Source organism: Prenolepis imparis, unplaced genomic scaffold, assembly GCF_030444845.1.
Source record: "Prenolepis imparis isolate NDT839.2.m4 unplaced genomic scaffold, iyPreImpa1.0 SCAF_8, whole genome shotgun sequence".
NCBI classification, from domain to species: domain Eukaryota; kingdom Metazoa; phylum Arthropoda; class Insecta; order Hymenoptera; family Formicidae; genus Prenolepis; species Prenolepis imparis.
Genome location: NW_028141166.1, coordinates 5,065,703 through 5,088,883, shown reverse-complemented (window position 1 = coordinate 5,088,883; position 23,181 = coordinate 5,065,703). Strand labels below are relative to the sequence as shown.

Genomic DNA, 23,181 nt, shown 5'->3' with positions numbered 1-23,181 from the left:
TTTACAAAATTTAACAATTTCTTTAAGAGAACCAATGCAATTTATAGCCATTTTTATAATAAAAATAAATATAAGAAAAGTTAATTATCTTATATCTTTATATATAGCAAAACTAATCTAACAGTTATGCATTTCAAAATAGAAAAGTTAAGTAATAAAAAAATTATAATAATGAAGAAATGAGAAATAAACTTCAAAGAAATTTAATTTTTCTGACACGTTTTAATCTACATTATTGAATATGCTTACTCAGAATTATTTCATTGCTTACTTTTGTATTTATTGTAAATATTTATCAATTTTCGTATATTATTATGTTGAAATTCTTTTCTGTCGCTTGAAAATAAATTAAAATAAATTATAATTTTTTTTAAATAAAATAAAATATATGTTTTTGAGAATTTAATACTCTCATATATATATATATATATATATATATATATATATATATAGGTTATTAATTTTTAATTTTTAATAGATTAGTAGCAATACGGATTATAAAAATGTTATTCTCTATCACAATTTGTGCAATACGATTTAAACTAATGTAATTAGATATAATTAGATGTGATTAAATATGATTAGACTTTATGTATCTTAACTGGACAAGTATTACTGCGATATAAATACTTTGGCAATCAACAATTCAAACAGCAAAATATGCCAAAACAGCAAAAAATGTATCGTTTAATTTTAAACCATCCAATTTTAAACTTTGAAACGAACGAATTGAAGCAAACGAGAGTGTTATGTTATTGTGAATCGTATCTAAATAGAGATATCGTATCTAAATAAAGATGAGTTACCTTTTCGATTTATGATATGTTCCTTCGTAATTGTAGAAAGTGAAAATAATAATAAATAATTATTGTACAATATTACATTTATAATAAAAAAAAGATAAAATAATGGGGAACAATATAATAAAATATAATAGATAACATAACTGAATAGAAACAAAATATAAATAAATTGTTAAATATATATTTAAAAAATTGTTTCCTTTTTCTCACGTGTGTTCAATATATTCTTATAAATTTAATTTGTCATTATCGATAAAATTAAATTCAGAATCAATGTATCAAGTGAAATATGCACAGACATGAAAGATATGATAAAATTACAATAACAAATTACAATATATAATACAATTAATAACTAAAATAATGTTCTAATTATTTTAATTAAAACAATTGTTAATTATTTTAATTAAAATAATTAGAACATTACGAAATCTACGAAATCATTAACATTATTATACTGGTTGATTAATTCACACATACATATACAGCTGTAGTGTATCTTTTCAAACAGATTTCCTTTCCAAATTATTAATACTTTTCTTATCTACATCAGAAGTTTCTATTGCTCTATTACTCTCTAGCAATGTTAAAGAGAAATATTTATATTTCTTTTGTATATAGAAAATAAAAAAGCTCTTCAATATTAAAAATCAATAATTAGAAAAGAGACAATTATAACCACGACACAGTGCGTAAATATTTCCTGTTTTATGTTTTCAAGAAGCTGTTACGATTATAGTTTTCGAGAAATATAACAGGCATTCTCTTTAGGATATAATATTTTTTTGTAACTTTATTTGTCAATTAAACAAGAGATTTAAAGCAAATCAAAATATTTAGCATTTTTATGGTTATTACTTCAATAATTATTTTTAGTATGAACAATTTATATACTATCGTTACGTTATTATTTCGTTTAAGTATTAACGTATCATTTAAGTATTTATATATTATATATCAACAATTGTGTTCTGGTCGAAATTGACTCTTCTCGACCTTTTTTCTTTGTGGTAGCAAGCAATAACAGTACCTGTTATGATTTAACTAACAAGTCGAATCGGCAACGGTTTTAGGACTGTGCGAAAGATATCTCACACTAGGCGTCAACTTGAGGGCGCCGAGTCCAAAAATTGATATTTTTCTTCTAGAATAAAATAATTGGATTATATATATATATTTATATATATATTTATATATACATTTAAACATCATATAAATAATGCTATAACTTATAATATGCCATGTAGAGAAAATATGTTAAATATGTATGTAGAGAATATATATATCTATCTTAAAAATTGTATATCAATTTTGATATAAAATCTCTATCATCTACCAGCATCTACTAATTTCTATTAATGTTTCAAATAAGTATACAAAATTATTAAATATAATCATTATGTTGAAAATATAATTATTCTTAGTAAATTCTTTTTAGTACTTCGTATGTAGAGGGGATACTAAACTATTGAATCTTAATTAAAATCAATGAAATTTCTTTCTCTTGCTCGTTAAAGAATATATGTACAAGAAAAGTTAATCGTTACAGATAAAAAGAAAAAGAAAACGCCAAATATATATCGTTGCGTCGGGCTCTGTCAACGCTAAAGACGGCCCTACTTAGTATTGAAACTATAAAACCATCAGGCTGTGTGCCGGAATGGATACTTGCGTCTGAGACCTCGATGTGAAGTGTAGAAAAAAGTCACGTTCGACAAAATTTTCAAAGTGAAATCAAGACTAATAGAATCGTCTCAAGACCGCACTATTGTGAATTTTCTAAACATTTCTATAAAATTCTACTGCAAACAAGAGGCTTTATAACTCGAAGAAAAGTGTGTCTTCTTTTTCTTTCAAAGTGAGTAAAACGTCTTGAAAAATTAATTATATTTTAAAAACATCTTTTATAAAACGATACTCATCGATTTCAAGAGAGTGAAATTATTCCCTATTATAATAATATTCGCGAAATCAGGATGTTCTGTGTGAAATAAAATTCGACTCTAAAATTATATACGTTCGATACGCATACACATCCACATCGATAAACGTTAATTATATGAAGAATCCTACACATAACGCAAAATTGTTTCTTCTTCCGTATTCTATCTTTATCCTACACAACGGCCTACAGAATCTCGTCTCATCCTTCTCGAATATATTCGCGGGAGTGCGGTCAAACTCGAGGAATTCCTCCTTGGCCGTGTATGCGCCGATCCCTTCCGACGCGCTCGGAACGCAGAGTCCCACATCCCCTTCAGAATATTGATTAGCCATCATTTTCAGATGACGCCTACATTCTGCTGGGTGTTCCTGTTGGCGTTGGTGGGCCGCGCCGCAAGCATGCCGCAGCCTCTCGTGGTGGACGCCTGCGCTCTCATCTGCAACCCCGGAGCAGAGACCGAGTCCGAACGAGAGCGGGATCCGGCCCTATATCCTCGATATCCCAAGGTGGACTGCAAGCTTCAGTCTGACAGCCAAGAGCATCAGGCGTGGGTTCTTACCAGCAACTGCTTGAAACTGTGCAATCGCGAGTTGTCAGTTTCCTTGGAAGTTAATTGTTTCGCTCTGAGGTCGTCGCTCGGAGCGAACTTGGGATGTTACTGTGAAGCTTTAACACCCTTGAGCCCGAATACTATCCGCCTTAACGATGGTTGGAAGATGGAGTTCTTGGTGAAGGAACTGGCGAACGACATCCTCACCACGATCTCAGATTCACCTCTCGATATGGTCATCATATGTGAAATTCACCAAGAGTTGTTGAACGACACTGAGTTGTACTCGCCAGGAAAACTTGGCTCTTGCTACCCGAACGCAAGCAGATCTACTCCAGGACCCGATCTAGATGTACAACCCGTTCATGGCATTGGAGAGCCTCTAAATCTAAAACAACGCGATGAAGAACATCACGGTCAAAAACGAGCAACTCAAGATGAGCTAATACCCGTAAATGGCGATGAAGAATCGGAAAAGGACGTTCAAAAGGATGAAGAGTTAATACCCGTAAATGGCGATGAAGAATCGGAAAAGGACGTTCAAAAGGATGAAAAGTTAATACCCGTAAATGGCGATGAAGAATCGGAAAAGGACGTTCAAAAGGATGAAAAGTTAATACCCGTAAATGGCGATGAAGAATCGGAAAAGGACGTTCAAAAGGATGAAGAGAAAAAAGAAGAAGAAGTTAAACAATTTTTTAAAGAAGAAGATAAAAAACCGGCAGAGGATGAAAAGGATGAGTCAGTTGTTTCCGTCAACGGGGACGAAATTTCAACGGACGAGGAAAACGACGAATGCGAATTTTGCTTGCGTAAATGTGAGCGTCCTAATTATCGGGGCACGTGCAACTGTGAGTTCATGAAATTCAAGTGTGCTAAATACTTAAAAAAGCAAGTAAGTTGAATTTGCATATCTTGCGTAGATTAATCGGACGATGGTGATCCGTTATGTTTAAACCAATTCTAGCCGTAATCGGAGAGATTTGTAAAAAAGAAATGATAATTTAAAGCATGTACAATTTACTTTTGTTAGTTGGATTGAGAAATTTATCTATGATTCCGTATTTATAAATAATTAAGTTAAATAAATTTAAAAAATATTATTCAGTAAATGTAAGATTATATGATATGCGTAATTTTAGGAGTTGTAGAATTTGTTATTAAATGTTAACAACATTTCATTCGATAGCATTATATAATAATAATTACAGAGCGTCAAATATATTGGTAATTATTTCGTTTTTGTCAAAAAAAAAAAAAAAAAAAGAAAAGAAAAGAAAAAAAAAGAGATTTGCTATTTATTATATACATATTTTTATATCTGCTTTACTTTTTATATATACGATTTATACTTTTTTATTTTAAATTATGTATTTATATTTTTATATGTATTTATATGTATTTATATTTTTACTGTTACTGCGTATAGCTAATTTGGATAAAATCGAAATAAAAATATCTATTAGAAATAAAAGAGAGAGAGTAAATAAAATAAATTACATTACATAAATTAAATATACTAAATTATGCCACACAACGCTTGATATGTTATTAACACATAAGCTATAATTGCGAAATATTTAGTTAATAATACAAAACATAAGATTTTGCTTACTGTCTAACATGGATATAATCGCTTTAGGCTTAAGAATTCTACACAAGGTTCAGTTCACACGATTCGCATTATACTTTATCGCATTATACTTTATTCCGATCTATATGTAGGATCGATATGTAGAAAATACAAATAAATTTTCATTATCAATCCCGACACATAATTCTCGGGTTTGTTCTCAAATAACATGTATATTTTTCTAAAGAAATATAGTAATGCAACAAAAAGCGGATATTATATGTAGATATGTATTAAATACGTTTTATTCATATCATTATATATGTTTACATTACTATTACAGCATGTTAATAAACGATTAATAATGAAAGTAATATGACTGCACTCCAAAAAATTATATTATTACATTTTCATAGCATAATTTTATCACATTAAAACACATTACGTTTCGATTGTATTCTAAACAAAAAAAAATGTATATTTTATATTTTGCATATTAATCTTTTATGAAAATCTTTTAATAAACAATTTTTATAATAATAAAGAATATCATGCGCGCACACGATAAAGATTTAATCATTTTATAGAAGTTTATTGATATATGTATGTGTATTATATATATAGAATTGCAAATAAAATTTCAATTCTTTGAGAGAGAATTAGATTAATTACATTTATGTTAATAGATCCAATCGACAAACTTGCGACGTGTGAACGGAACATCAATGTGTGATATGTGTATTATGCAATAAAATCTATTTATATGCGCGTACGATATGCAACGTGCATTGTCGCGCTATGTACGTAATTTACCTAAAGCAAAACCGATAACTTTTATACAAGAAGTAAAGTACATAATTAACCGCGAGTATACGAACGACGAAACAAAATCCACGTCTTCCAATTTTGTAGTTCGAAACAATATTCGGCGGTACAGCAACCGCTTTATATGATGATATATTATATTATAAGCAGGGAGCGAGATGTAAAATATATAACATTCGTTGGATTAGATAATTATTCATTGTTTAGTGCAATAAGTATCGGCATGGTAGCCGACATCAATACGTCGTCGATCGTCTTTGATTGCCTGATCGAACAGTTATTATCGCGAGAAATGTGGTTATACATCAATACAGCGATTAGTCGGCGACGTATTTGTTTATATCGTGCCGAAAGAAAAAGTTGTGACATGACAATAAGACGTAGATTTTAGTATGCCTGTACGATGTTTTTTCAATCGTATTGTGCTTTCGATTTTATCCATCGATATAAACGCATTCTTCATCGATTCTATAAATTTTTTAATATAATACCCGAGAGTTATTTATCGAATGCCTAGAAAGAATGTGACCATTATAACGTCCATCATGTATATATACACAATGAATATGTATTATGTACTTCCGCATATAAAAGCGATCGATCATCGAGAGCGTGATTAAAATTTGGCTATAATAAACTTTATATATATATATATATATATATATATATATATATATATATTTATCTTGTCGTAATATATAAATTATATTAAGATAATTATTTAATTACGTATTTATATAATATTCATATAATTATTTAATTATATGTGTACATCAAATTTGTAAATATCAATTATATTAATATGAATATACAAGGTATCTGATAATTTATCAGATACTCTGTATATCTGTATTAGAATAATATAAAACAGAAACAGAATATATGAGAAGAATGTCAAATTTAATATTTATAAATATCTATTAAATATACAAAACTTATATAAAAATGAATTTCTTTGTATGATTATATGCGATATAATAATATGCGAGCAATACTCTATTAATAATTTAAAAGATTTAGAAGCAAAATAAATAAGATATGTAAAAAGTTTTCGAAATACTGATTTAGAGTTTAGATCTTCTTAAATCATGATTCTAATTATATTTATACTATTTATGTCAAGAATGTAAATTATGTACATATGAGACAAAAACATGTAATGTATACTTGATGCTTTGTCATACATAAATAACATATATATAATAACACAAGATTTGTTGCAATAAAAATTCCGAAAATTCTACTCTTCTAATATTATTACTTTGTTAATAAAAATGAAGTATTTTATGAATAATGGTAATGTAATAAATTTATACAATATTATCAACATTCGAAATAATCCTTTTCTGAAATGCTTTGAAAGTATTGATTATATTCGTTCGTACTGTTCATTGAAAGAGCAGAAATTTTGTATCAACTGATAGTAATGTAAACATTCAAAGAAAATATAACAGCAATAGATATATACTTTTTTAAAAAATAGCACTTGTTGATAATATTTTTAAATAATTAAAAAAAAAGCATTTATTTAATAAGCATTATTATAACCTGTCGTGTAACAATAATCTTCTATAATTTTATTATTAAAAATAATTAAAAGATATCCTTTAAACTAATGGCCTAAATGATAATAATAAAAAGGGAGAAATACTTTATATACTTTTTTTTATTCTTAATATATTATATCTTTTTAAAATTATGATAAAATCGATGTAATCAACAAAATGTTATTATGTTAGGTAAGAAATTACTTAATGATTCTATTGTTAGCTTTACATTTTCTCATAATAAAATAATGAAATTTAAACATATTAGTAACAATATACACACAATGTACTTTACAGTCACTTATTTTACAATTATTTAATGAAAAATGTTGTGCAGATATTGATCTTTGTCCATGTGATTGCGTTATGATTTTCGATGCATAGTTTAGTAAGCAATCCTATTTCCCTGAAGTAAAAGGCAATCAGAAAGGTCCTCAATTGCATTACACTCTCTGATAGCTTATTGTCTTTTTTATATCACACAGTGCATCTCTATAGTGCAAGTATTCTCTTATAAAAGCCAAGCCAGTCGTCGAAGCATCAGTCGAGCTTCATCCACTTCTCGGATACAACACTTTTATTCAGGTGAAAGTATTATAGACATATTTTTAATTGTGCAGTAGCTATTGATCTGCATTATATCTCTTTTATCTTTATTTCCACATAATATATTTACTATTTTTATAGAAGAATGTAAACTTATTTAGATATTGCGAAAAGAATATTTACGATTTTAATTAATTCTAAATATTCTAAGTTTTCAATATACTTTTTGTAATGTTTCTCCGCGCAAACTGGTCATCATCGTATATTATGAATTTTGATATTTTACGACAAATCAATATCACTGTTGGACCAATTCGTGACGTTACTTGCAAATAATGTAGGTTGACTGCGTTTGATGGAGACATTTGTCTTCGAGTAGGTTTCTCAAGTATAAAAGCTCGTCGCTTTTGCCTCGTTTGTAACATTCAGTGACTAGAAATCGTCTAAGAATCAAGCGAGTTTTCTTCGTTCGCAAGTAAGCTTTTTCTTTTTCGTGTAGACATTTATTCAATGTGAATATTTTAGAAATTTATTATCGCTTATTCGCAATTATAAGACAATAATGATTAATTCCATTACATAAATAGACGGAATGTGATAATCGTTATTTAAGTTTCCAGAATTATAAATTATATATCAATAAGAACTTTTTATTTTGTTCTTATATTAGTTGGAAGCAAACCAAATCGTCGGCATGATTTCCATCCGTCTTACTTTCGCTCTCGCTATTATCGTGGTAATCTTCGCCTTCAGCGTAGATGCTGCCTACAAAAAACCACCCTTCAATGGTAGTATATTTGGAAAACGATCCAACGCTGTAACTGGTAAGTATAATATTAATTGTATTAATAATTCTGATTAGTAAAATATTCTTTAAAAAATTTAACTTTACAAAATAAATTTTTATTTTCATAAAATTTACATATATTGTAAGAAAATGTAAAGCCAACTCTATCTGTCTGCATTCAACTATAAGAATATCATCTGAACATATTTCTTATTACACCATAAAAGTCTTTTGAAATATATCGGATTTGTGTTCTTTAATTTTTATTTAATGTCTTTTATAATTTTAAAACAAAACAATAATTATTAAAAAATCTTATTATAATATATTTCTTACTGTAACATATTTTTTACAATCTATTTATCTTTTTTTTTTCTTTTGCTTAAAAATGATTGGAATTTATTTAGAATTGTTTTGCGCCACTAATTTTTTATAATAAATCGTTCATCATAATATTTTCAGATTACGAATTTATCAGCCGTGCTCTGTCAGCTATTTGTGAAGTCGCCAGCGAAACATGCACCGCTTGGGTATCTCGTCAAGAATCCAACTGAGGATGAATAACCGACCGAGATGATTCACCACTTTCGCCGACTGATCGAACAATGAAATAATGTAATTAATAATCAAGCTCTCCTGTAAAGGCATTTATAATCGTGTGCTTGAGTCACACTGTTCTCTATCATTAATAGTTGCATTATGCCTCTCACCATATCTAGTTGTAAACTTATATTTAAACAAGATTGTAATTACATTTACTTTGTATTATATTTATTATTGTATTTACAGTATTTAAAGTTCCACACGATTTAGCTATGTTTATTAGAAGCATCATAAATAAAATATGATGATTTCAGAAGCTAATTAATATTATTTTTAATATTTTTCCTTTGATCTCCCATTTCACTATTTGTGCGTGGATAGCTAATATTAATTTTAATTTTTCTTCATTAGACAATAATATGTACAAACAATTTTTAAATTATTATAAGATATCGTTTGCCAGAGAATTTAATTAAAGACAGACAATAAGAATAATAATTTATTTAACAGAATCTTTGGTTTGGATAATTTGTATGATCGTAAGAGTTCGTTGAAACCTCTTTAAATGTAGATTGAAAGGTTTAGTATGGAAAGCACATACTATTCACCTGTCTGGATAAGGGTTATTGTCTATTGTGTCTGTGGCTGAAAAAGCCGCATACAAATTGACTGGAAAAGTATTGGCACATATTTTATTTAATTGTGCATATGTAATTTATAATACTTTTGAAGTAAAAAAATATATTTTATATTTATACATAAAAAGACTTATAATTACTTAACTGCAGTGATATATTTTTAAGAAAAAATTTAATTATTATAATTTTTGAAGATTTTAAATTATATTACTTGATATAGCAGTATTAATTATATTTAGAAAGGAATCGATATGTGTGCATCATATATTAACAATGCAGTAGGAAATATGCACAATGTAATGTTTCGTGTACTACGTTAAAACATCAGCCATTGCGGACGATAAATTTTCCGCTGATAAAAACAGAGAGTCAATCTATTGAATACTACAAACGTGTTCATTTACAAGATGCACATGAACTAAATATTTAATTACTCTTTAATCCAGTATAAATATGCGGATCTTAATCGAGTTAAGTTCAGTACGTCCAAATTATCTGCAGGTAAGCAATATTTTATCCGTGATTGTACGTAATAATTCATCTTTTTATTATTTTTGTTCTCGTAAATAAGATCTACTGATTTTCTAACATTATATCTACGTCTTTGAATTAGAATAATCGATATCTTCTTGATAGATTTTGAGATAAAAGAGCAAATATCATATCTGAATATATGGCATGTGCTCTCTACGTTATTTTACGAAAAATGCTTTGGAAATTATAATTGAAAAATATTTTTATAGTTTGTAATTGAAATGAAAATATATATGTTATACATTAATCATAATTATTTAAAGAGAATTATTTTCAAGTTTCGAGAGAGTTTAATTTTGTTGCGTACTGTCTCGAAAGAGAGAGACTTATTAAAAAGATTAAATTTACATCTCTCTCCATATACAACTATCTTAGTCCCCAAGGCGCGTTATCGATCACGCGTTAGTGATTTCGGAAATTCTTATCCATGCTATTTACTCTTACCCGAATTCAATAGCCGAATACATCTCAGTATGTCAAACATTCTCCTTAACGTCCCACGACGTATCCGCGTTCTATAGAATACATTTTACTTGCGACGCGCAGTTAAATATTCTCGCGCGTGTTCCGCGTTTGGAGGACAAACAGAGCGCGGGGTTGATTCAAATGCGATGGGGTTTCTCGACGTGTGCAAACTTCTCCCTCGCCCACAATCCTCGAGCACACCGATCCACTCTTGACGATAATGGAAGAAGCCGTACATACGCGCGAAAAATCTCTCAGTGCTCACCGAACGCCCGCGGGACTCGCATCTTTTTCCCGCGGGACCCTCGGCCAGGATTCTATGGCAGGATTCATTTACGCGCCGACTGTGATCGAGAATGCCACGTCGATTGGCACGCGCTCACCTGCCGAAATAATCGTTGCGCTCGATTCTGAGGCGCGTAATAGGTGATGTGCTGTCCCAAGGGCGAAATTGCTCTTGAGGTCTGAACTGCCTTTGATTCATTGCAGATTCCGCGACTCTCTCGGGATGGCGGTGCGGGGATCTCATACTCGGCGGATCGGAGGTGTCTTCTTCCATGGTAAATTGATCGATCTGTTTGTCATCTTCTCGCAAGTTTTCGTATTCGTGAAAATAAAATTTTCATTTTTACGCATGATATATCTGAAGAGTGATCTTTCTTCATTTCTTTTAATGTCAAAACGTTTAACACATTTTATTTTCGTATGTTCAGCTTCTCTTCTTGGAGTGATCATGTTGTTGATCTGTCAAAATGTTGCCAAGGCGGACGAAGTTCCGGCGTTCTTTTTGAAAATTGCCAAGATACCAACGTTACCACGAGTTGGCCGAAGCGGAAGATTCGAAAATTTCTTTTACAAAGCCGAAAAGCATATTCCTCGGATTGGTAGAAATATTCAGGTAAATATCCCCTTTTTCTCTATTAGAATTTATGAGATTATTATAATTTTTTTTCTTTATGATATATCGTATATATCTTTGAATTTCTGCTTTTTAAATCAATTAATTATCTATCGTTGTAGGATCAGCAAGATACTTATTCTGGTTTAAATAAAAGGCGCATAGATTATCCCCCAAAAGGTTAGATTGATTGATATTTTTTTCATATATATAATGTTTTGATGTTTTTGATGTTGATTTTTTTTATTATTAGCGCAAGAATGGTCCTGGCAAAACTTTCCTCTCGCGATAGAAGGGCCAAAAGAATTATGGCGAACATTAGCCGGATATTCTAGGGATGGCGATGAGTAAGTTTGATTATAAAGAAATCACATTATACAAAACAAAAATATGTTTGTGTTCTTGCAATCGCTATAATCTGCAATACTTCGAAGAATATTACAGTTTATTAAAAGAAATATATCTCTTATTATTTAAGACCATTATTTAAAAAAATATATTTTTGGTTTTATATAATTATTTTAACACATTTTGGAATGTTATGATATTATGTTAATGTTCAACAATGTTTAATTTGTTTAGTATCGAGAACGAAATTTGGCAGAGGAAGAAAAGAACTGGAACTGGAACAGTGACCACGCAAGCAAAATAGTATAGACATAGCAATTCTTCATCGCTTTGGAAACGATAAATGCTAATATCGTTATATGGTCTTTGCTAGACTGTGGTTATGGGAAATAATCAAGAATACTAAATACTTAAATACAAACTGTGTTTCGCTTCCATTCTTCTTTTTGTGCTAAATTTGAAGAGAATTCGTGTATCGAGAGAATTCTGAATAAACAACTAATCCTTTTAATTAAGTCAATTTTTTTTATGATGATATAATGTAGTAATAGTAATATCTACATAAAATTTAAAAATTTGTAGAAAATAAATTAGCTGTTCAAAAGGCGGAAGTGTTCTTAATACGTTTCGTATTCAAACTTTATATAGTAATAGTTCTTACTAAAATTTATCTGAATAACAATAAAATTTAAAGATTTTCTAAAAAATCTCACAATTTGCATCTTCTTTTATTTCTAATAAGTTTTAAATAATTTTTTATTATGATTAATTTCACATCTTTTACGTAGCGTTATTAATTCTCATTTCAACTATTTTATTATTTTAATTATTTATTATATTATACTATTATATTATTTATAGATATAAACATAAAAAATTATAACAATTTTTATAAGTAATTTTTAAAAGTTTTATTTAATTAAATGCATAAAATGTGTGTTTCTAAAATCATGTCTCACAATCAGTAACATTTCTATTATTTTTCAAACTTTTACCAAATTTTTGTCTATAAGATTTTTATGCAATAAATTTTATAAATTTTTAACCCATCTTATGTTTTATTTAATTAGGCCATATAATATGTTTTGTACAAGTATCTGCAATTTCTGCTATTTTCATAAAATTTCCAGTGCAATCAAACCGATATTTACGAAGAGCTAGCTTTTTCGCTGCAAGATATCTTGCATGACAGTTGTTCGCTGAAATTACAGATGTGACAAATAACAATTTGCGGTAACATTACCAAAAAAACGTAACAACCGAAAGAAGATCGATATAATTTAGCTGAGTATGTAATAAAATGGAACGGACAGCCTGGTGTGAGAGATATGGCAATCGATACTCTATAAGTTAAACACTTCGAAAGGTAAAGCTATCCTTATTTCTCGTGACGTCGGCAAACAACATTTGTGTGAAACCTGGTCTTGACACTTTTTTTTCAAATACACGCAGCTTTTCGAAGCAAGAAATATATGCTCAAGCGATAAAAAAAAAATCCCTTGTATATAAATAAACGAATAAATATATGCAATTTCTTGCCGTATTTTTCTTTCGCAACACTTGTCATAAATATGCCTTAATTATATTATAGCATAAACCTGTGTTTGTTATCCGCTTCTACGAGGCAATTAAAGAAAAAAAAATATTTGTCTTTGTATATTAAATATTCAATTAATTCAATATACATTATCGTCATGTTTAAACATTTATTTCACTACTTTCATGAAGTATGACACATGGAATGAAGATATCACTGGAATATTTCCGTAAATGATATCAGATATAAATTTTCAAGTAATATAAAAAATATTAATATAAAATAATATATCTTAATATAAAAAAATTGCACATTAATAGGACGTTAATGATGTTTTGCCAAAGCAAGCACGAAGACCGAAACATAAATGTGTAATTCCGTATCTTCTCAACGGTATATCTGTGCGTACCATCTCGAGGTATTATTTAATGTAAATTATACAAGATGTTGACGGAGAGAAGGGGAATGATGGATATGGCAATAACTAGCATAGATAAATAAGAAAGTGGAAAGTGGATCTATACAGCGAGGCGTTTTCGCATGAAAGCAAACGCGTGGCCTCCTCCGGTCGTCACGATCGCTCCTTATTAGAGCCAACTTAGACCCCGTATGGGATAGAAGCGGTTATGATAATGAAGGGGTAGAATCTCTCCTTGCTCACGTGATCATTTCTAGCACATAACGATTTGCGCGTAGGTGGACTGGACCGCGACGATGGAAGATGATAGAATAAGAGTCGTCCCACATCTCGACTCCCGCGAGATAAATGTTCCTTGCATCTGCCGTCGATAAACTTTCTTCCGGTTCTTGTATCACGAGAAAAATAACAGTTTTAGCTTCAAGCCAAATCGATAGAATTCTTCTGAGAGAATTTCCATCATTCCTTTTAGCACGTTTCTTATGTCAAAAGGAAAGATTATTCCTTTCTTTTTCTTTGGTATGTGCGTTCTTTATTTGTAATATTTAATTTATCATAAGTTTCTAAAAAATATATAATGTTCATATTTTTTTCAACTCTTAAATCTTAATATTTAGATTTTATTGATTGGTTCTTCTCTTTTTGACATTTTTATTTTATTTAGTGACTTTTTTTATTCAAGTGTCGCAGTAACGTTATGCAAGATGTAAATAAGAGTAAGACAATTATTTGTCTAAAATTTATAGTATTTTAAAATATACTTTTTTTAAATTTTGCACAATGTAAAATATATCGACGATGTCCAAAGTTGAAGCCCAAGATGTCGCCAGTCGGACCTCTTTGATGTATATATTTGAAGAAGACATCACTAGGTAGCGCCATTGATCCATCAAATGTAAGCACTATTGGTTGCTTCTCGTAACAATAAATTGTTGTAATTACAATAATTCTTGCCTTTAAAGGATGCTTTGTGTTTAAGTCCCGACGCCGCAACCGGTAATTTTAATTTATTATGCGGTAACCGCGAGGCGATTCACTCTCTTGCCACAGTGACCTAAATCCCAATAAGATCACATCGGAAGCAGAATTTTTCTCCCCTTTATCTCTCTCACAATCGGTCTTTTCTGTCTTAATTTTAATTATTGCAAAATATATTTGCGGAAAAAGAGAAAGAAATTTCTGATTGTCAATCAATTTCTATAATGAAAAATATAACAAACAGAAGGTTTAGAGAATGCACAATATAGATATAAGTATATATCTTATAGTTACACTTTCTTTTAGCTAAATATAGCTATACGTATAGCTCTGTTTACGTTTTAAGGCAAGTATAGCTCTTAACTTCAATTGTTTTGTGATTTGATGCAACTATAGGTTCGATTATCTAGGTAGTAGTTACTCGGTTGTAGAAAGATGCAGATTATCTTCTAGTGTCTTCTCTTTCCTATCTCAAGTAGCTTTATCAACTATTCATATAAAAGAAACATTTAATTTTTCGTAAAGATTATTATATGGATAATAACAATGATATAAAGATTGATATGCATGAAAATAATAAATTCTCTAAAACACAGTAATCTTCGCATCCACTCCGTCGCGACGAAGCACTATTCAATCGTAATAATTATTATTCTCCCTCGCTTTTATAATAGATATATAATTCCCGAAGCGCGAGATATCCCTCGGCTACGTTGTAATTAATATCAGTGCGCGCGCCGACTTTCCAAATAATTATCCCGGGTATTATTTAATTCAGCTAATTGCGCGCCGAATATATACATATACATATATACATTCGCGAGAGCACGAAGCTATTTTAACAGAACCTCATCCTCGCCAATTTTTTCTATGCATAATTCGCACGTGCACGAAACGTCCATGTTTTCTCTCGCTTTCCTCCTCGGCCACGTGCGATTTCCGCGTGCGGCGATTTTTCCGCGATCTTTTCCCCCGCGGCGCGGCGTGCCTCCTATTTCGCGAGAGATGCATCATCTCGAAGTAGAGATACCTGTATACCGATTCCGCCACGACACGTCGACGGAGTAGGTACGTATTATTATTATACGTCGTGCGCGAGAGACGCGGAGCGGCCGCGGGTTTGCACGTAGCAATTTACGGAAACCGCACGTAACGCGCGCTCTCCGAGCCGAGTCGAGCCAACAACACGAAGCGAACGTTTCCACGGAGTGTTATGTAACGGATCGACGTTGAATCGACGGCCCCCGAGTAACTGTATTTTCGAAGAAGCGACCGTCGAAGAGCGAAATCATCGGACGCCAAAAGACTTAGGGACGATGGAGAGATATTGCTGAATTATTTTTATCGAGTTATATTGCGATTTTTAAAAACGTGTACAATTTAGAATAAATTTGAAAAAGTATATTTCAACAATTTATATTTGTTAATAATCGATATTGTAATTTATTAAGCAAATATTGTATTTTTCTTTTAAATTTTGTATTTGGCTCTTTCTGGCAATTAATATCAGAGTATGTTTCAATGCAATTGAGCGCTTTAAATCTATTTTCGTCGGTAATTGGCATATATTTTTGTGACTATAATTTAATCTAAACACGTTGCACTGTAAATGTAAAATGGATGTTAATGTTACTAAATCGTACATTTTAATAAAATAAAAAATGGTGACACATGGTGACAGTTTTCATATGCAATGCAAGTCATCGTTGACTTTAAATCAGCAGTCTGTACAATGCGTGAGAGGCAATTTTCTCTCAGTCGTATTTAGTAATCTATTCAAATGACCGATTATTACATTTTGACCTTGATGTTTTGCACCATTCGGGAATGAAAATGATATGTTAGAAACGCGATCTTTTATAGGCGAGTGAATGTTGCAGCTATTCTCTTGATCTATCACATAATTATATTTACGAAAATAATTTATTTTTCTGCAAAGCGCGTAATAAAATGTGTGTTTTTTTCTTCAAATGAGAAGATCAGTTATTTAACAAAATTAATTTACGTATTAATAGATAATTATATCAGCAATTAAATATCAATATAATTTGAAGCGATAAATGCATTTTTACAAGTAGTTATAAAACTATTTTAGAAGAAAATCAACAGAGATGTCACCGATCATCAATGTTTTAACGTAGATTTCGCTTATCTTAACATTCGAAATTTTATTTTATCTCAACATTGCAAATGCCAAACGTAATTAAATAAAATGAATGATCGCACAGCCGACTGCAATAGGAAAAAAAAATGGAGCCGGCCGCCGGAGAAACGCAGCGGAAAAACGGCGCGGGGCGAAGGGGTCACGCTAGCAGGAAGGTTCTTCGAGGCGGAAGTTGCATGGCCAGCGCGAACAATGCATGTGTCCCGCGAGCGGTCGTTTAATAACCCTGATTTGCCGTTTATACGGGAGGTGGAGGTGGGCTGCGGAAGATACGGAGGAATGGAGAGAGGAGGCGGAGGGTGCTGATGATGGTACAAGAGGGTGAGCATCGGGATCGCGCGCAACAACCGTACATAATCACGTAATGCGGTTATCATGCCAATTGCGTAAATATTTGAGCCAATTTGTGGCATGCAACGGATTCGCTCTCCTCGATCCGTATAGCTTCACGAGAGAGAGAGAGAAAGACCACCGTCCGATCGGAGCGACCCATTACGTCCAACTTGTTGGCGTTTGCCGACCCCGTCTCGCGGTTCCTCTTTTTCTATCTCTCAATTTTCCCTTATTCTCTATTTCCTTCCCGTTTCTTACATCTCGCGTCCCGCCCGGATGCCGTTGGAGGAACAAAGAAGCGACTATAGCTCTGCCACGCGCAGAAACCGCGGCGGAAATGTTTCGCTTGCAGTAACCTCTGATCGCAGCACTTTTAGTATAATTATTTGTTGCATGCATTAAGATTCGAATGTATGTTAGTTTAGTTAATTTAATTTAATAAATGTAATGTGAAATGAAAATTGTACCGTTTTTCATGTTTTAATATGTACGTATGAACAAATGGAAAGATATATTGCAATCTATATCCATTATGTAACACACATTGAATCGAAAATCCCAACTTTGTAGGCTTTTCTGAATGGGAGCGACTTCATTTCCGACAAAACGCCGGAATCGAGAGTAGGTACGAGAAAAATAGGGAGAGAAAGACGGAAGGGATCGGACGGGAGAGGAACTGGCGCCTCTTCCAAAGCACGTAATCGTTATATGTGGTCGTATGTGTTGCCAACCAACCAGTTAGGATCCAGTTCCTGGTACTTGGCTGCGGCCGTAGATTCGGGGCTTCCACTCCTACGTGTATCCGTTTGTTCGCTGGTCCCTCTGTCCGCGTGCCGCCCTCTCATCCAAGCAGGTAGAACAGGCGGGTAGCCGCGGATCAATTAGGCGAGTGCACAAGTGTGGACCTTGTAAGCGTGCAGGAACCGACTTCCCTTCGGATAGACTTATGTGAAAGTCGGGCTGATCCCAATCGCGTTACAGGATCATCCGTTTGTAATCATCTGGTTGTGATAAGGGAATTTTGTAACGTTCGTGATAATTCAATCATCTCGTTACCGAGTATATTAAGAAGAGATATCGACTCTTTGAAGATTATAGAGATGTGTAATTGCTGAATCCTCTTGATTCTTAGCGACTCATCGATCGAATCCAATGGAACTGCGTAAAGAAGGTTGAAAGGTCGCCGTTTCGTATACAAGGTGTCATCCTGCGACGATCATTATGCATCTCAACTGTTGTCTTCTCATCGGCGTAACGCGTTCAGGAGCGTGTGAAGAAGAAGACATGGCGCGAGAATAGGGAGCAGAAAAAGTGGCGAGATGTTGAAGAGCAGGAACAGAGAGAGGCGCCTTGTCATGCCGTGTAATGACGGCGGAGATGCACGACGTCTCCCGTTGAAAGAGTGAGAGAGAGAGAGAGAGAGGCAGAAATCCGATGAGAGAACGAGAAAAAAGGAAAAGAAGCAATCACCGTCCTTTATCTTCTCGCTGAGATGGAGCCTCCTCAGTTGCAGAATCGAAAGATACTCCTGCTACTGTCGATCTTGTTCTCTTATTGTCCGTAGTTGCCGCCTTTTACTATTATATTGAAATAAGTTTCTTACTCCCCTTTTCCTTCTTCACGAAAGTGAGTCGATTCGTAAGTACTATTCGAGTATTATAGTTCAATGTTATCAATTCCAATCTGAATTTTATTTATGAATTTTAAAACGTCTTTATGTAAACAATTGTTTTATAATTCGTCATAAAACGAGAAAGTTATTCTATAAAATGTGTCTATTATTGATAAAAATAAAATATTTATAACAATTTCTTTATCGATTGGCTTTGCGAGTCTCTGACGTTGTTCAACTTCACAATTTTTCTATTCCCGTAATTTTCTTGCTCTTTCTTCGAAGCTTTTTAAATCTGGAGATGGCCTTGAAAATGACGGGCGAGAGGACGCTATCGTACTGATATTATCGAGTGCGGGCAATTAATGGTTCCGTGAAAAACATGAATGGAAGAGAGCAACGCAGTGCCTGACTCGGCACATTAGTCGTCGACAGGAAATGGCTCCGAAGATGACGTTTCCTTCGAGGGGGGAAAAAAAAGGAAGAATCTTCGAAAGTCGGTCCCTTTTCTCAAGAGTAATTATTTCGAAGAGGGAGTGGCAATTTAGCGTTGGGATCCTCTTTAGAGTTTACTGTCCGATTTATGCCATTAATTTCGGATTGTCAGTGAAAACGTTCGTCTTTCTCTCTTTCCAGATTTATTGAACATCCCACTACTGAGAATCGTGTTACTCAGAAATCTTATTTTTTCTCAATTCTTTATTTATTTAATAGTAATTTCATTTTTTAAATATAAAGCAAATATATTTTGTTTCTTCCCAGAATTATAAAAGTGAAATTATAAGTCATAATTCTTTTTTCCTCAACATCTTCTCTACAATGGTATATAAATCATTCCTGTTTAGGAGGAAATCATAAAATGCCTAAATATCTGTGTTTTCTAAACACAAGTCATTATCGTTAAAGTAATCGGTCCGTTGATCGATTCATAAATTCTTAGGAGAATGGAGCAGTAGCCGAACTAATTTCTTAATATCACTGAATCTTTGAAAGGTCATGTCGTAATTTCCTGAAATGTGTGCTTCAAAGTGTCGGATCGCACATTTCTATGATGTCTCTTTAAAAAAAAAGAAGAACGCCATCTCATAGAATTTATATCGAACCCAAATCGATAAAACTGGACATTAATGAGGCCATCGAATCGGCTTTTCATTGCTGTGGCGAAAGAAATTATCGGCTGCGCCTTTTTTCCTCTCGCTTCTCGTGAGAAGTAGCACTAAGTCTTTGCGAGAGAACCGCCCAAAAAGGAATGAAGAGATTGTAGACCTCTAGAATATTATCTTCACGCCAACCAACCATGTTTTTTCAGTCAAATAAATATTAAAGAAAGAGATCTAATTGTGCGCTGTAAAAGACTTTACTTGCTTTTACGATAAGAGATTGCTACAAGACCTATTGTATCTCACACAAAAATAAATTAAATTAATTTTTCTTTTTTCTAAATTATGTTAAAATAAGGCATATTATGTTATTGCTATTGGAATTGTTATTAAAACGTTTCGTAATATTTTTCAAATATCGCAAAAAGTGTGCAAATAAATATTCAATTTAAAAATGATAATTAAATATTTGAAAAGAATATTCATAAACTTTTTAAAACAAAGACAGCAATATAAAACAATGGCATTCATAAAGAGATATCGAAAAAAGGTGATAATCAATGAAAAAAAGAATGGACCGAACACTTAGATGAGGACCACTCGATAAACAACCCCCCAGTGTGAGTGTACAAGATACTATGCCTATAGGCATAGGCGTTAAATGAAATTAGCACGGCGTTTAGTTAAGTTAGTCGGTTCGTTTATATATATGGTATATATATATATATAGCCGATCCTTTGGGTTATAAATTACTTTGGAATGACTTGCACCAAAGTGGATAGGTGAGAAGGTAGAAAGAGATGAAAGAGAGAGAAACTCGGCTCGTATGAGTACCAAAGAAAAAGACAACGAGCGAAGACAGTACAGCAATGTGAAGCTATATATTAAGATACATAATTTATTTCAGCGCGATATTTTTATTAATATAGTGTCCGATATTTTAATCCGAAGCTTCATACATATGTTAACGTCATACCATAAATATGTGCCATTCTATAAAATATTTATTTTAATATATACTATATATGAAAACAAAAAGACAAAAGATATAGATGTTTTAGAGATTTAAAATTGAAGTTGACATTGTGTAAAATATTTACACATATTTAGAAAAACTTTAGCATTATTTTAATTTACTAATCTTTTGCAAAAATATGACAGTTTAGAATCGTATCATTAACTTTTACGTTTTTGTAATAATTACTTACAAAATAAGAAGCTTACAACATCCAGAATTACAGAGAATAGACCATCAAAACTATAGTTTAAGGAACGAAATAAAAAAAAACAACCGATGAGAAGGCGTGAAACATTGGCGCCTGGCGCTCGAAAGAGGAAAAAGGGTTCATCTCATAAAGGAAGGTAAGACAAGACTTTGAAAACTAAGGGAATTCGAGAGTAAAAAACTATGACTGAAAAATTTTAGTTTCATAAAATTTTTAAAGCAACAGTATCAATAATTTCTATCATTAATAATTTCTATATTAATAGCTTGCCATAAAGAAAAATTGAAATATTATGGCATTTAAAAAGTGACTTAATTATACAAAAATAGTTTAGACAAAAATCATAATAATATTAATATAATATATAATTCAAAAAATCTGGCTTCTGTTCGACTGGGATTAAAATAGCATTAAAATGTACGATTTTTGCGAACATGTTTCTACGCGTGTCCTACCTGATAGCTCTTTGGTACCTTTCATGTAACAGCGATTCATCTTTGCCGAACGAGCGTAACGAAGCCGCGTGGACAGCGGCATCGAGAGCGACCCCGGAGGATATCACCGCTCCAAAAACCTCGAAAGCAATTATAACCGAATCCCTAAATACCCTTCACCAAGCTACACGGGGTCTTTGTCTTGCGTTACCTGTAAGCCGGCTTGTTTCACAAACGAGGTTTTGGTCGGACTACAAAGGTCGACCGCCGCGAAGAATCGGGGACCGGTTGACCCGCTCGGTGGTGGCTCACAGGCTACGTCAAAGGTGGCCGAGGACCGAGGAGGCCCCCGAAGAGAGACATGTTTTTTGTATCAAATATTTACACATTTTTATTGGGTGCTAAACCCATTCGGGATCATTACGTCGCACCCGCGATCCTATCTCGGAAATTAGTTACTCGCTCATTAAGAGACTCGCTTGTCTCGCGCTGTCGTTATTTGCTGTGTATGATACTTTCTTTCTTATTATTATGAGAGAATTTTCTCTTGGAATTTATCCTGAAAATCATGGCAATGTGTGGGACAGTAAGGAAAGAATTTTATGAGAATTTCTTTGATTAATATTTATTACAATAAAAATAATTATATCTATTACAATAAAGTATAAAATATGTTTGATTAATTTTTATAAATTACTGCATAACAAAATTAATCAAACATATATTTTATATTTTACTGTAATAAATATTATTATATTTTTATTGTAATATATATAAATATTAAACAGAAATTCTCATTGTCCCATAATTACCATGATTTTCAGGATAAATTCTAAGAGAAAATTCTCTCTATGTAGTTTATGACAAGTATCGATGAGATCGCTTGCACCTACCTATGCACTAAGAGAAATTAATCTGGACAAACACGCGGGGATACGTAAAGTACTATATAGATTATTGATATATATAAACATGAGAATATATTTAAAAATATCTTATATTAAAAAATAGTAACAGTTTGTGTGGAAAAGTTTCGATTAGATCAAAACTTAATTGTATACTTAAAAATGCATTATTTTCCATGTCTCATACTTCATGCTAAAAATATTTTTTAAACAATTTTATTTTGCATTTATCAAAAATACTAAAAATTATTATTAGTTTAATTATGTATTTATGTACATTTTCCCTATTAGTTCTTTTACCTTCAATTCGTATTATTATTATTTCGTTTTATTTATTATAATTATAATTATAATTATTATAATTACAATATAATAATTAATATTATAATTATATATATTATATATATATAATTATTAATATTATAATTATATATATATTATATATAATTATTAATATTATAATTATATATA

General features: G+C 31.7%; 3 protein-coding genes across 4 annotated transcripts; all 3 read left to right on the top strand.

Annotated features, from left to right (window-relative positions):
- Positions 1 to 2,479: 2,479 nt before the first annotated feature.
- On the top strand, positions 2,480 to 4,543 carry LOC145939616 (uncharacterized). Its single transcript, XM_083044068.1, has 2 exons — positions 2,480 to 2,661; positions 3,090 to 4,543. The coding sequence occupies exon 2, from the start codon at positions 3,090 to 3,092 to the stop codon at positions 4,200 to 4,202; it is 1,113 nt and encodes a 370-aa protein (XP_082900194.1). The 5' UTR covers positions 2,480 to 2,661; the 3' UTR covers positions 4,203 to 4,543.
- A 3,237-nt stretch (positions 4,544 to 7,780) lies between these two features.
- Sifa (neuropeptide SIFamide) lies at positions 7,781 to 9,440 on the top strand. 2 transcript variants are annotated; one of them, XM_083043786.1, is made up of 3 exons: positions 7,781 to 7,828; positions 8,460 to 8,613; positions 9,039 to 9,440. In XM_083043786.1, the coding sequence occupies exons 2-3, from the start codon at positions 8,484 to 8,486 to the stop codon at positions 9,128 to 9,130; spliced, it is 222 nt and encodes a 73-aa protein (XP_082899912.1). In that variant the 5' UTR covers positions 7,781 to 7,828; positions 8,460 to 8,483; the 3' UTR covers positions 9,131 to 9,440. The 2 variants fall into 2 exon arrangements, with proteins under 2 accessions (XP_082899912.1, XP_082899913.1); XM_083043787.1 differs by lacking the exon at positions 7,781 to 7,828 and adding an exon at positions 8,129 to 8,264.
- An 809-nt stretch (positions 9,441 to 10,249) lies between these two features.
- Positions 10,250 to 12,517, top strand: Eth (ecdysis triggering hormone). Its single transcript, XM_083044074.1, has 6 exons — positions 10,250 to 10,258; positions 11,246 to 11,316; positions 11,470 to 11,654; positions 11,777 to 11,834; positions 11,908 to 12,001; positions 12,237 to 12,517. Exons 2-6 carry the CDS (start codon positions 11,265 to 11,267, stop codon positions 12,304 to 12,306), a joined length of 459 nt encoding a protein of 152 aa, XP_082900200.1. The 5' UTR covers positions 10,250 to 10,258; positions 11,246 to 11,264; the 3' UTR covers positions 12,307 to 12,517.
- The last annotated feature ends 10,664 nt before the right edge of the window (positions 12,518 to 23,181 follow it).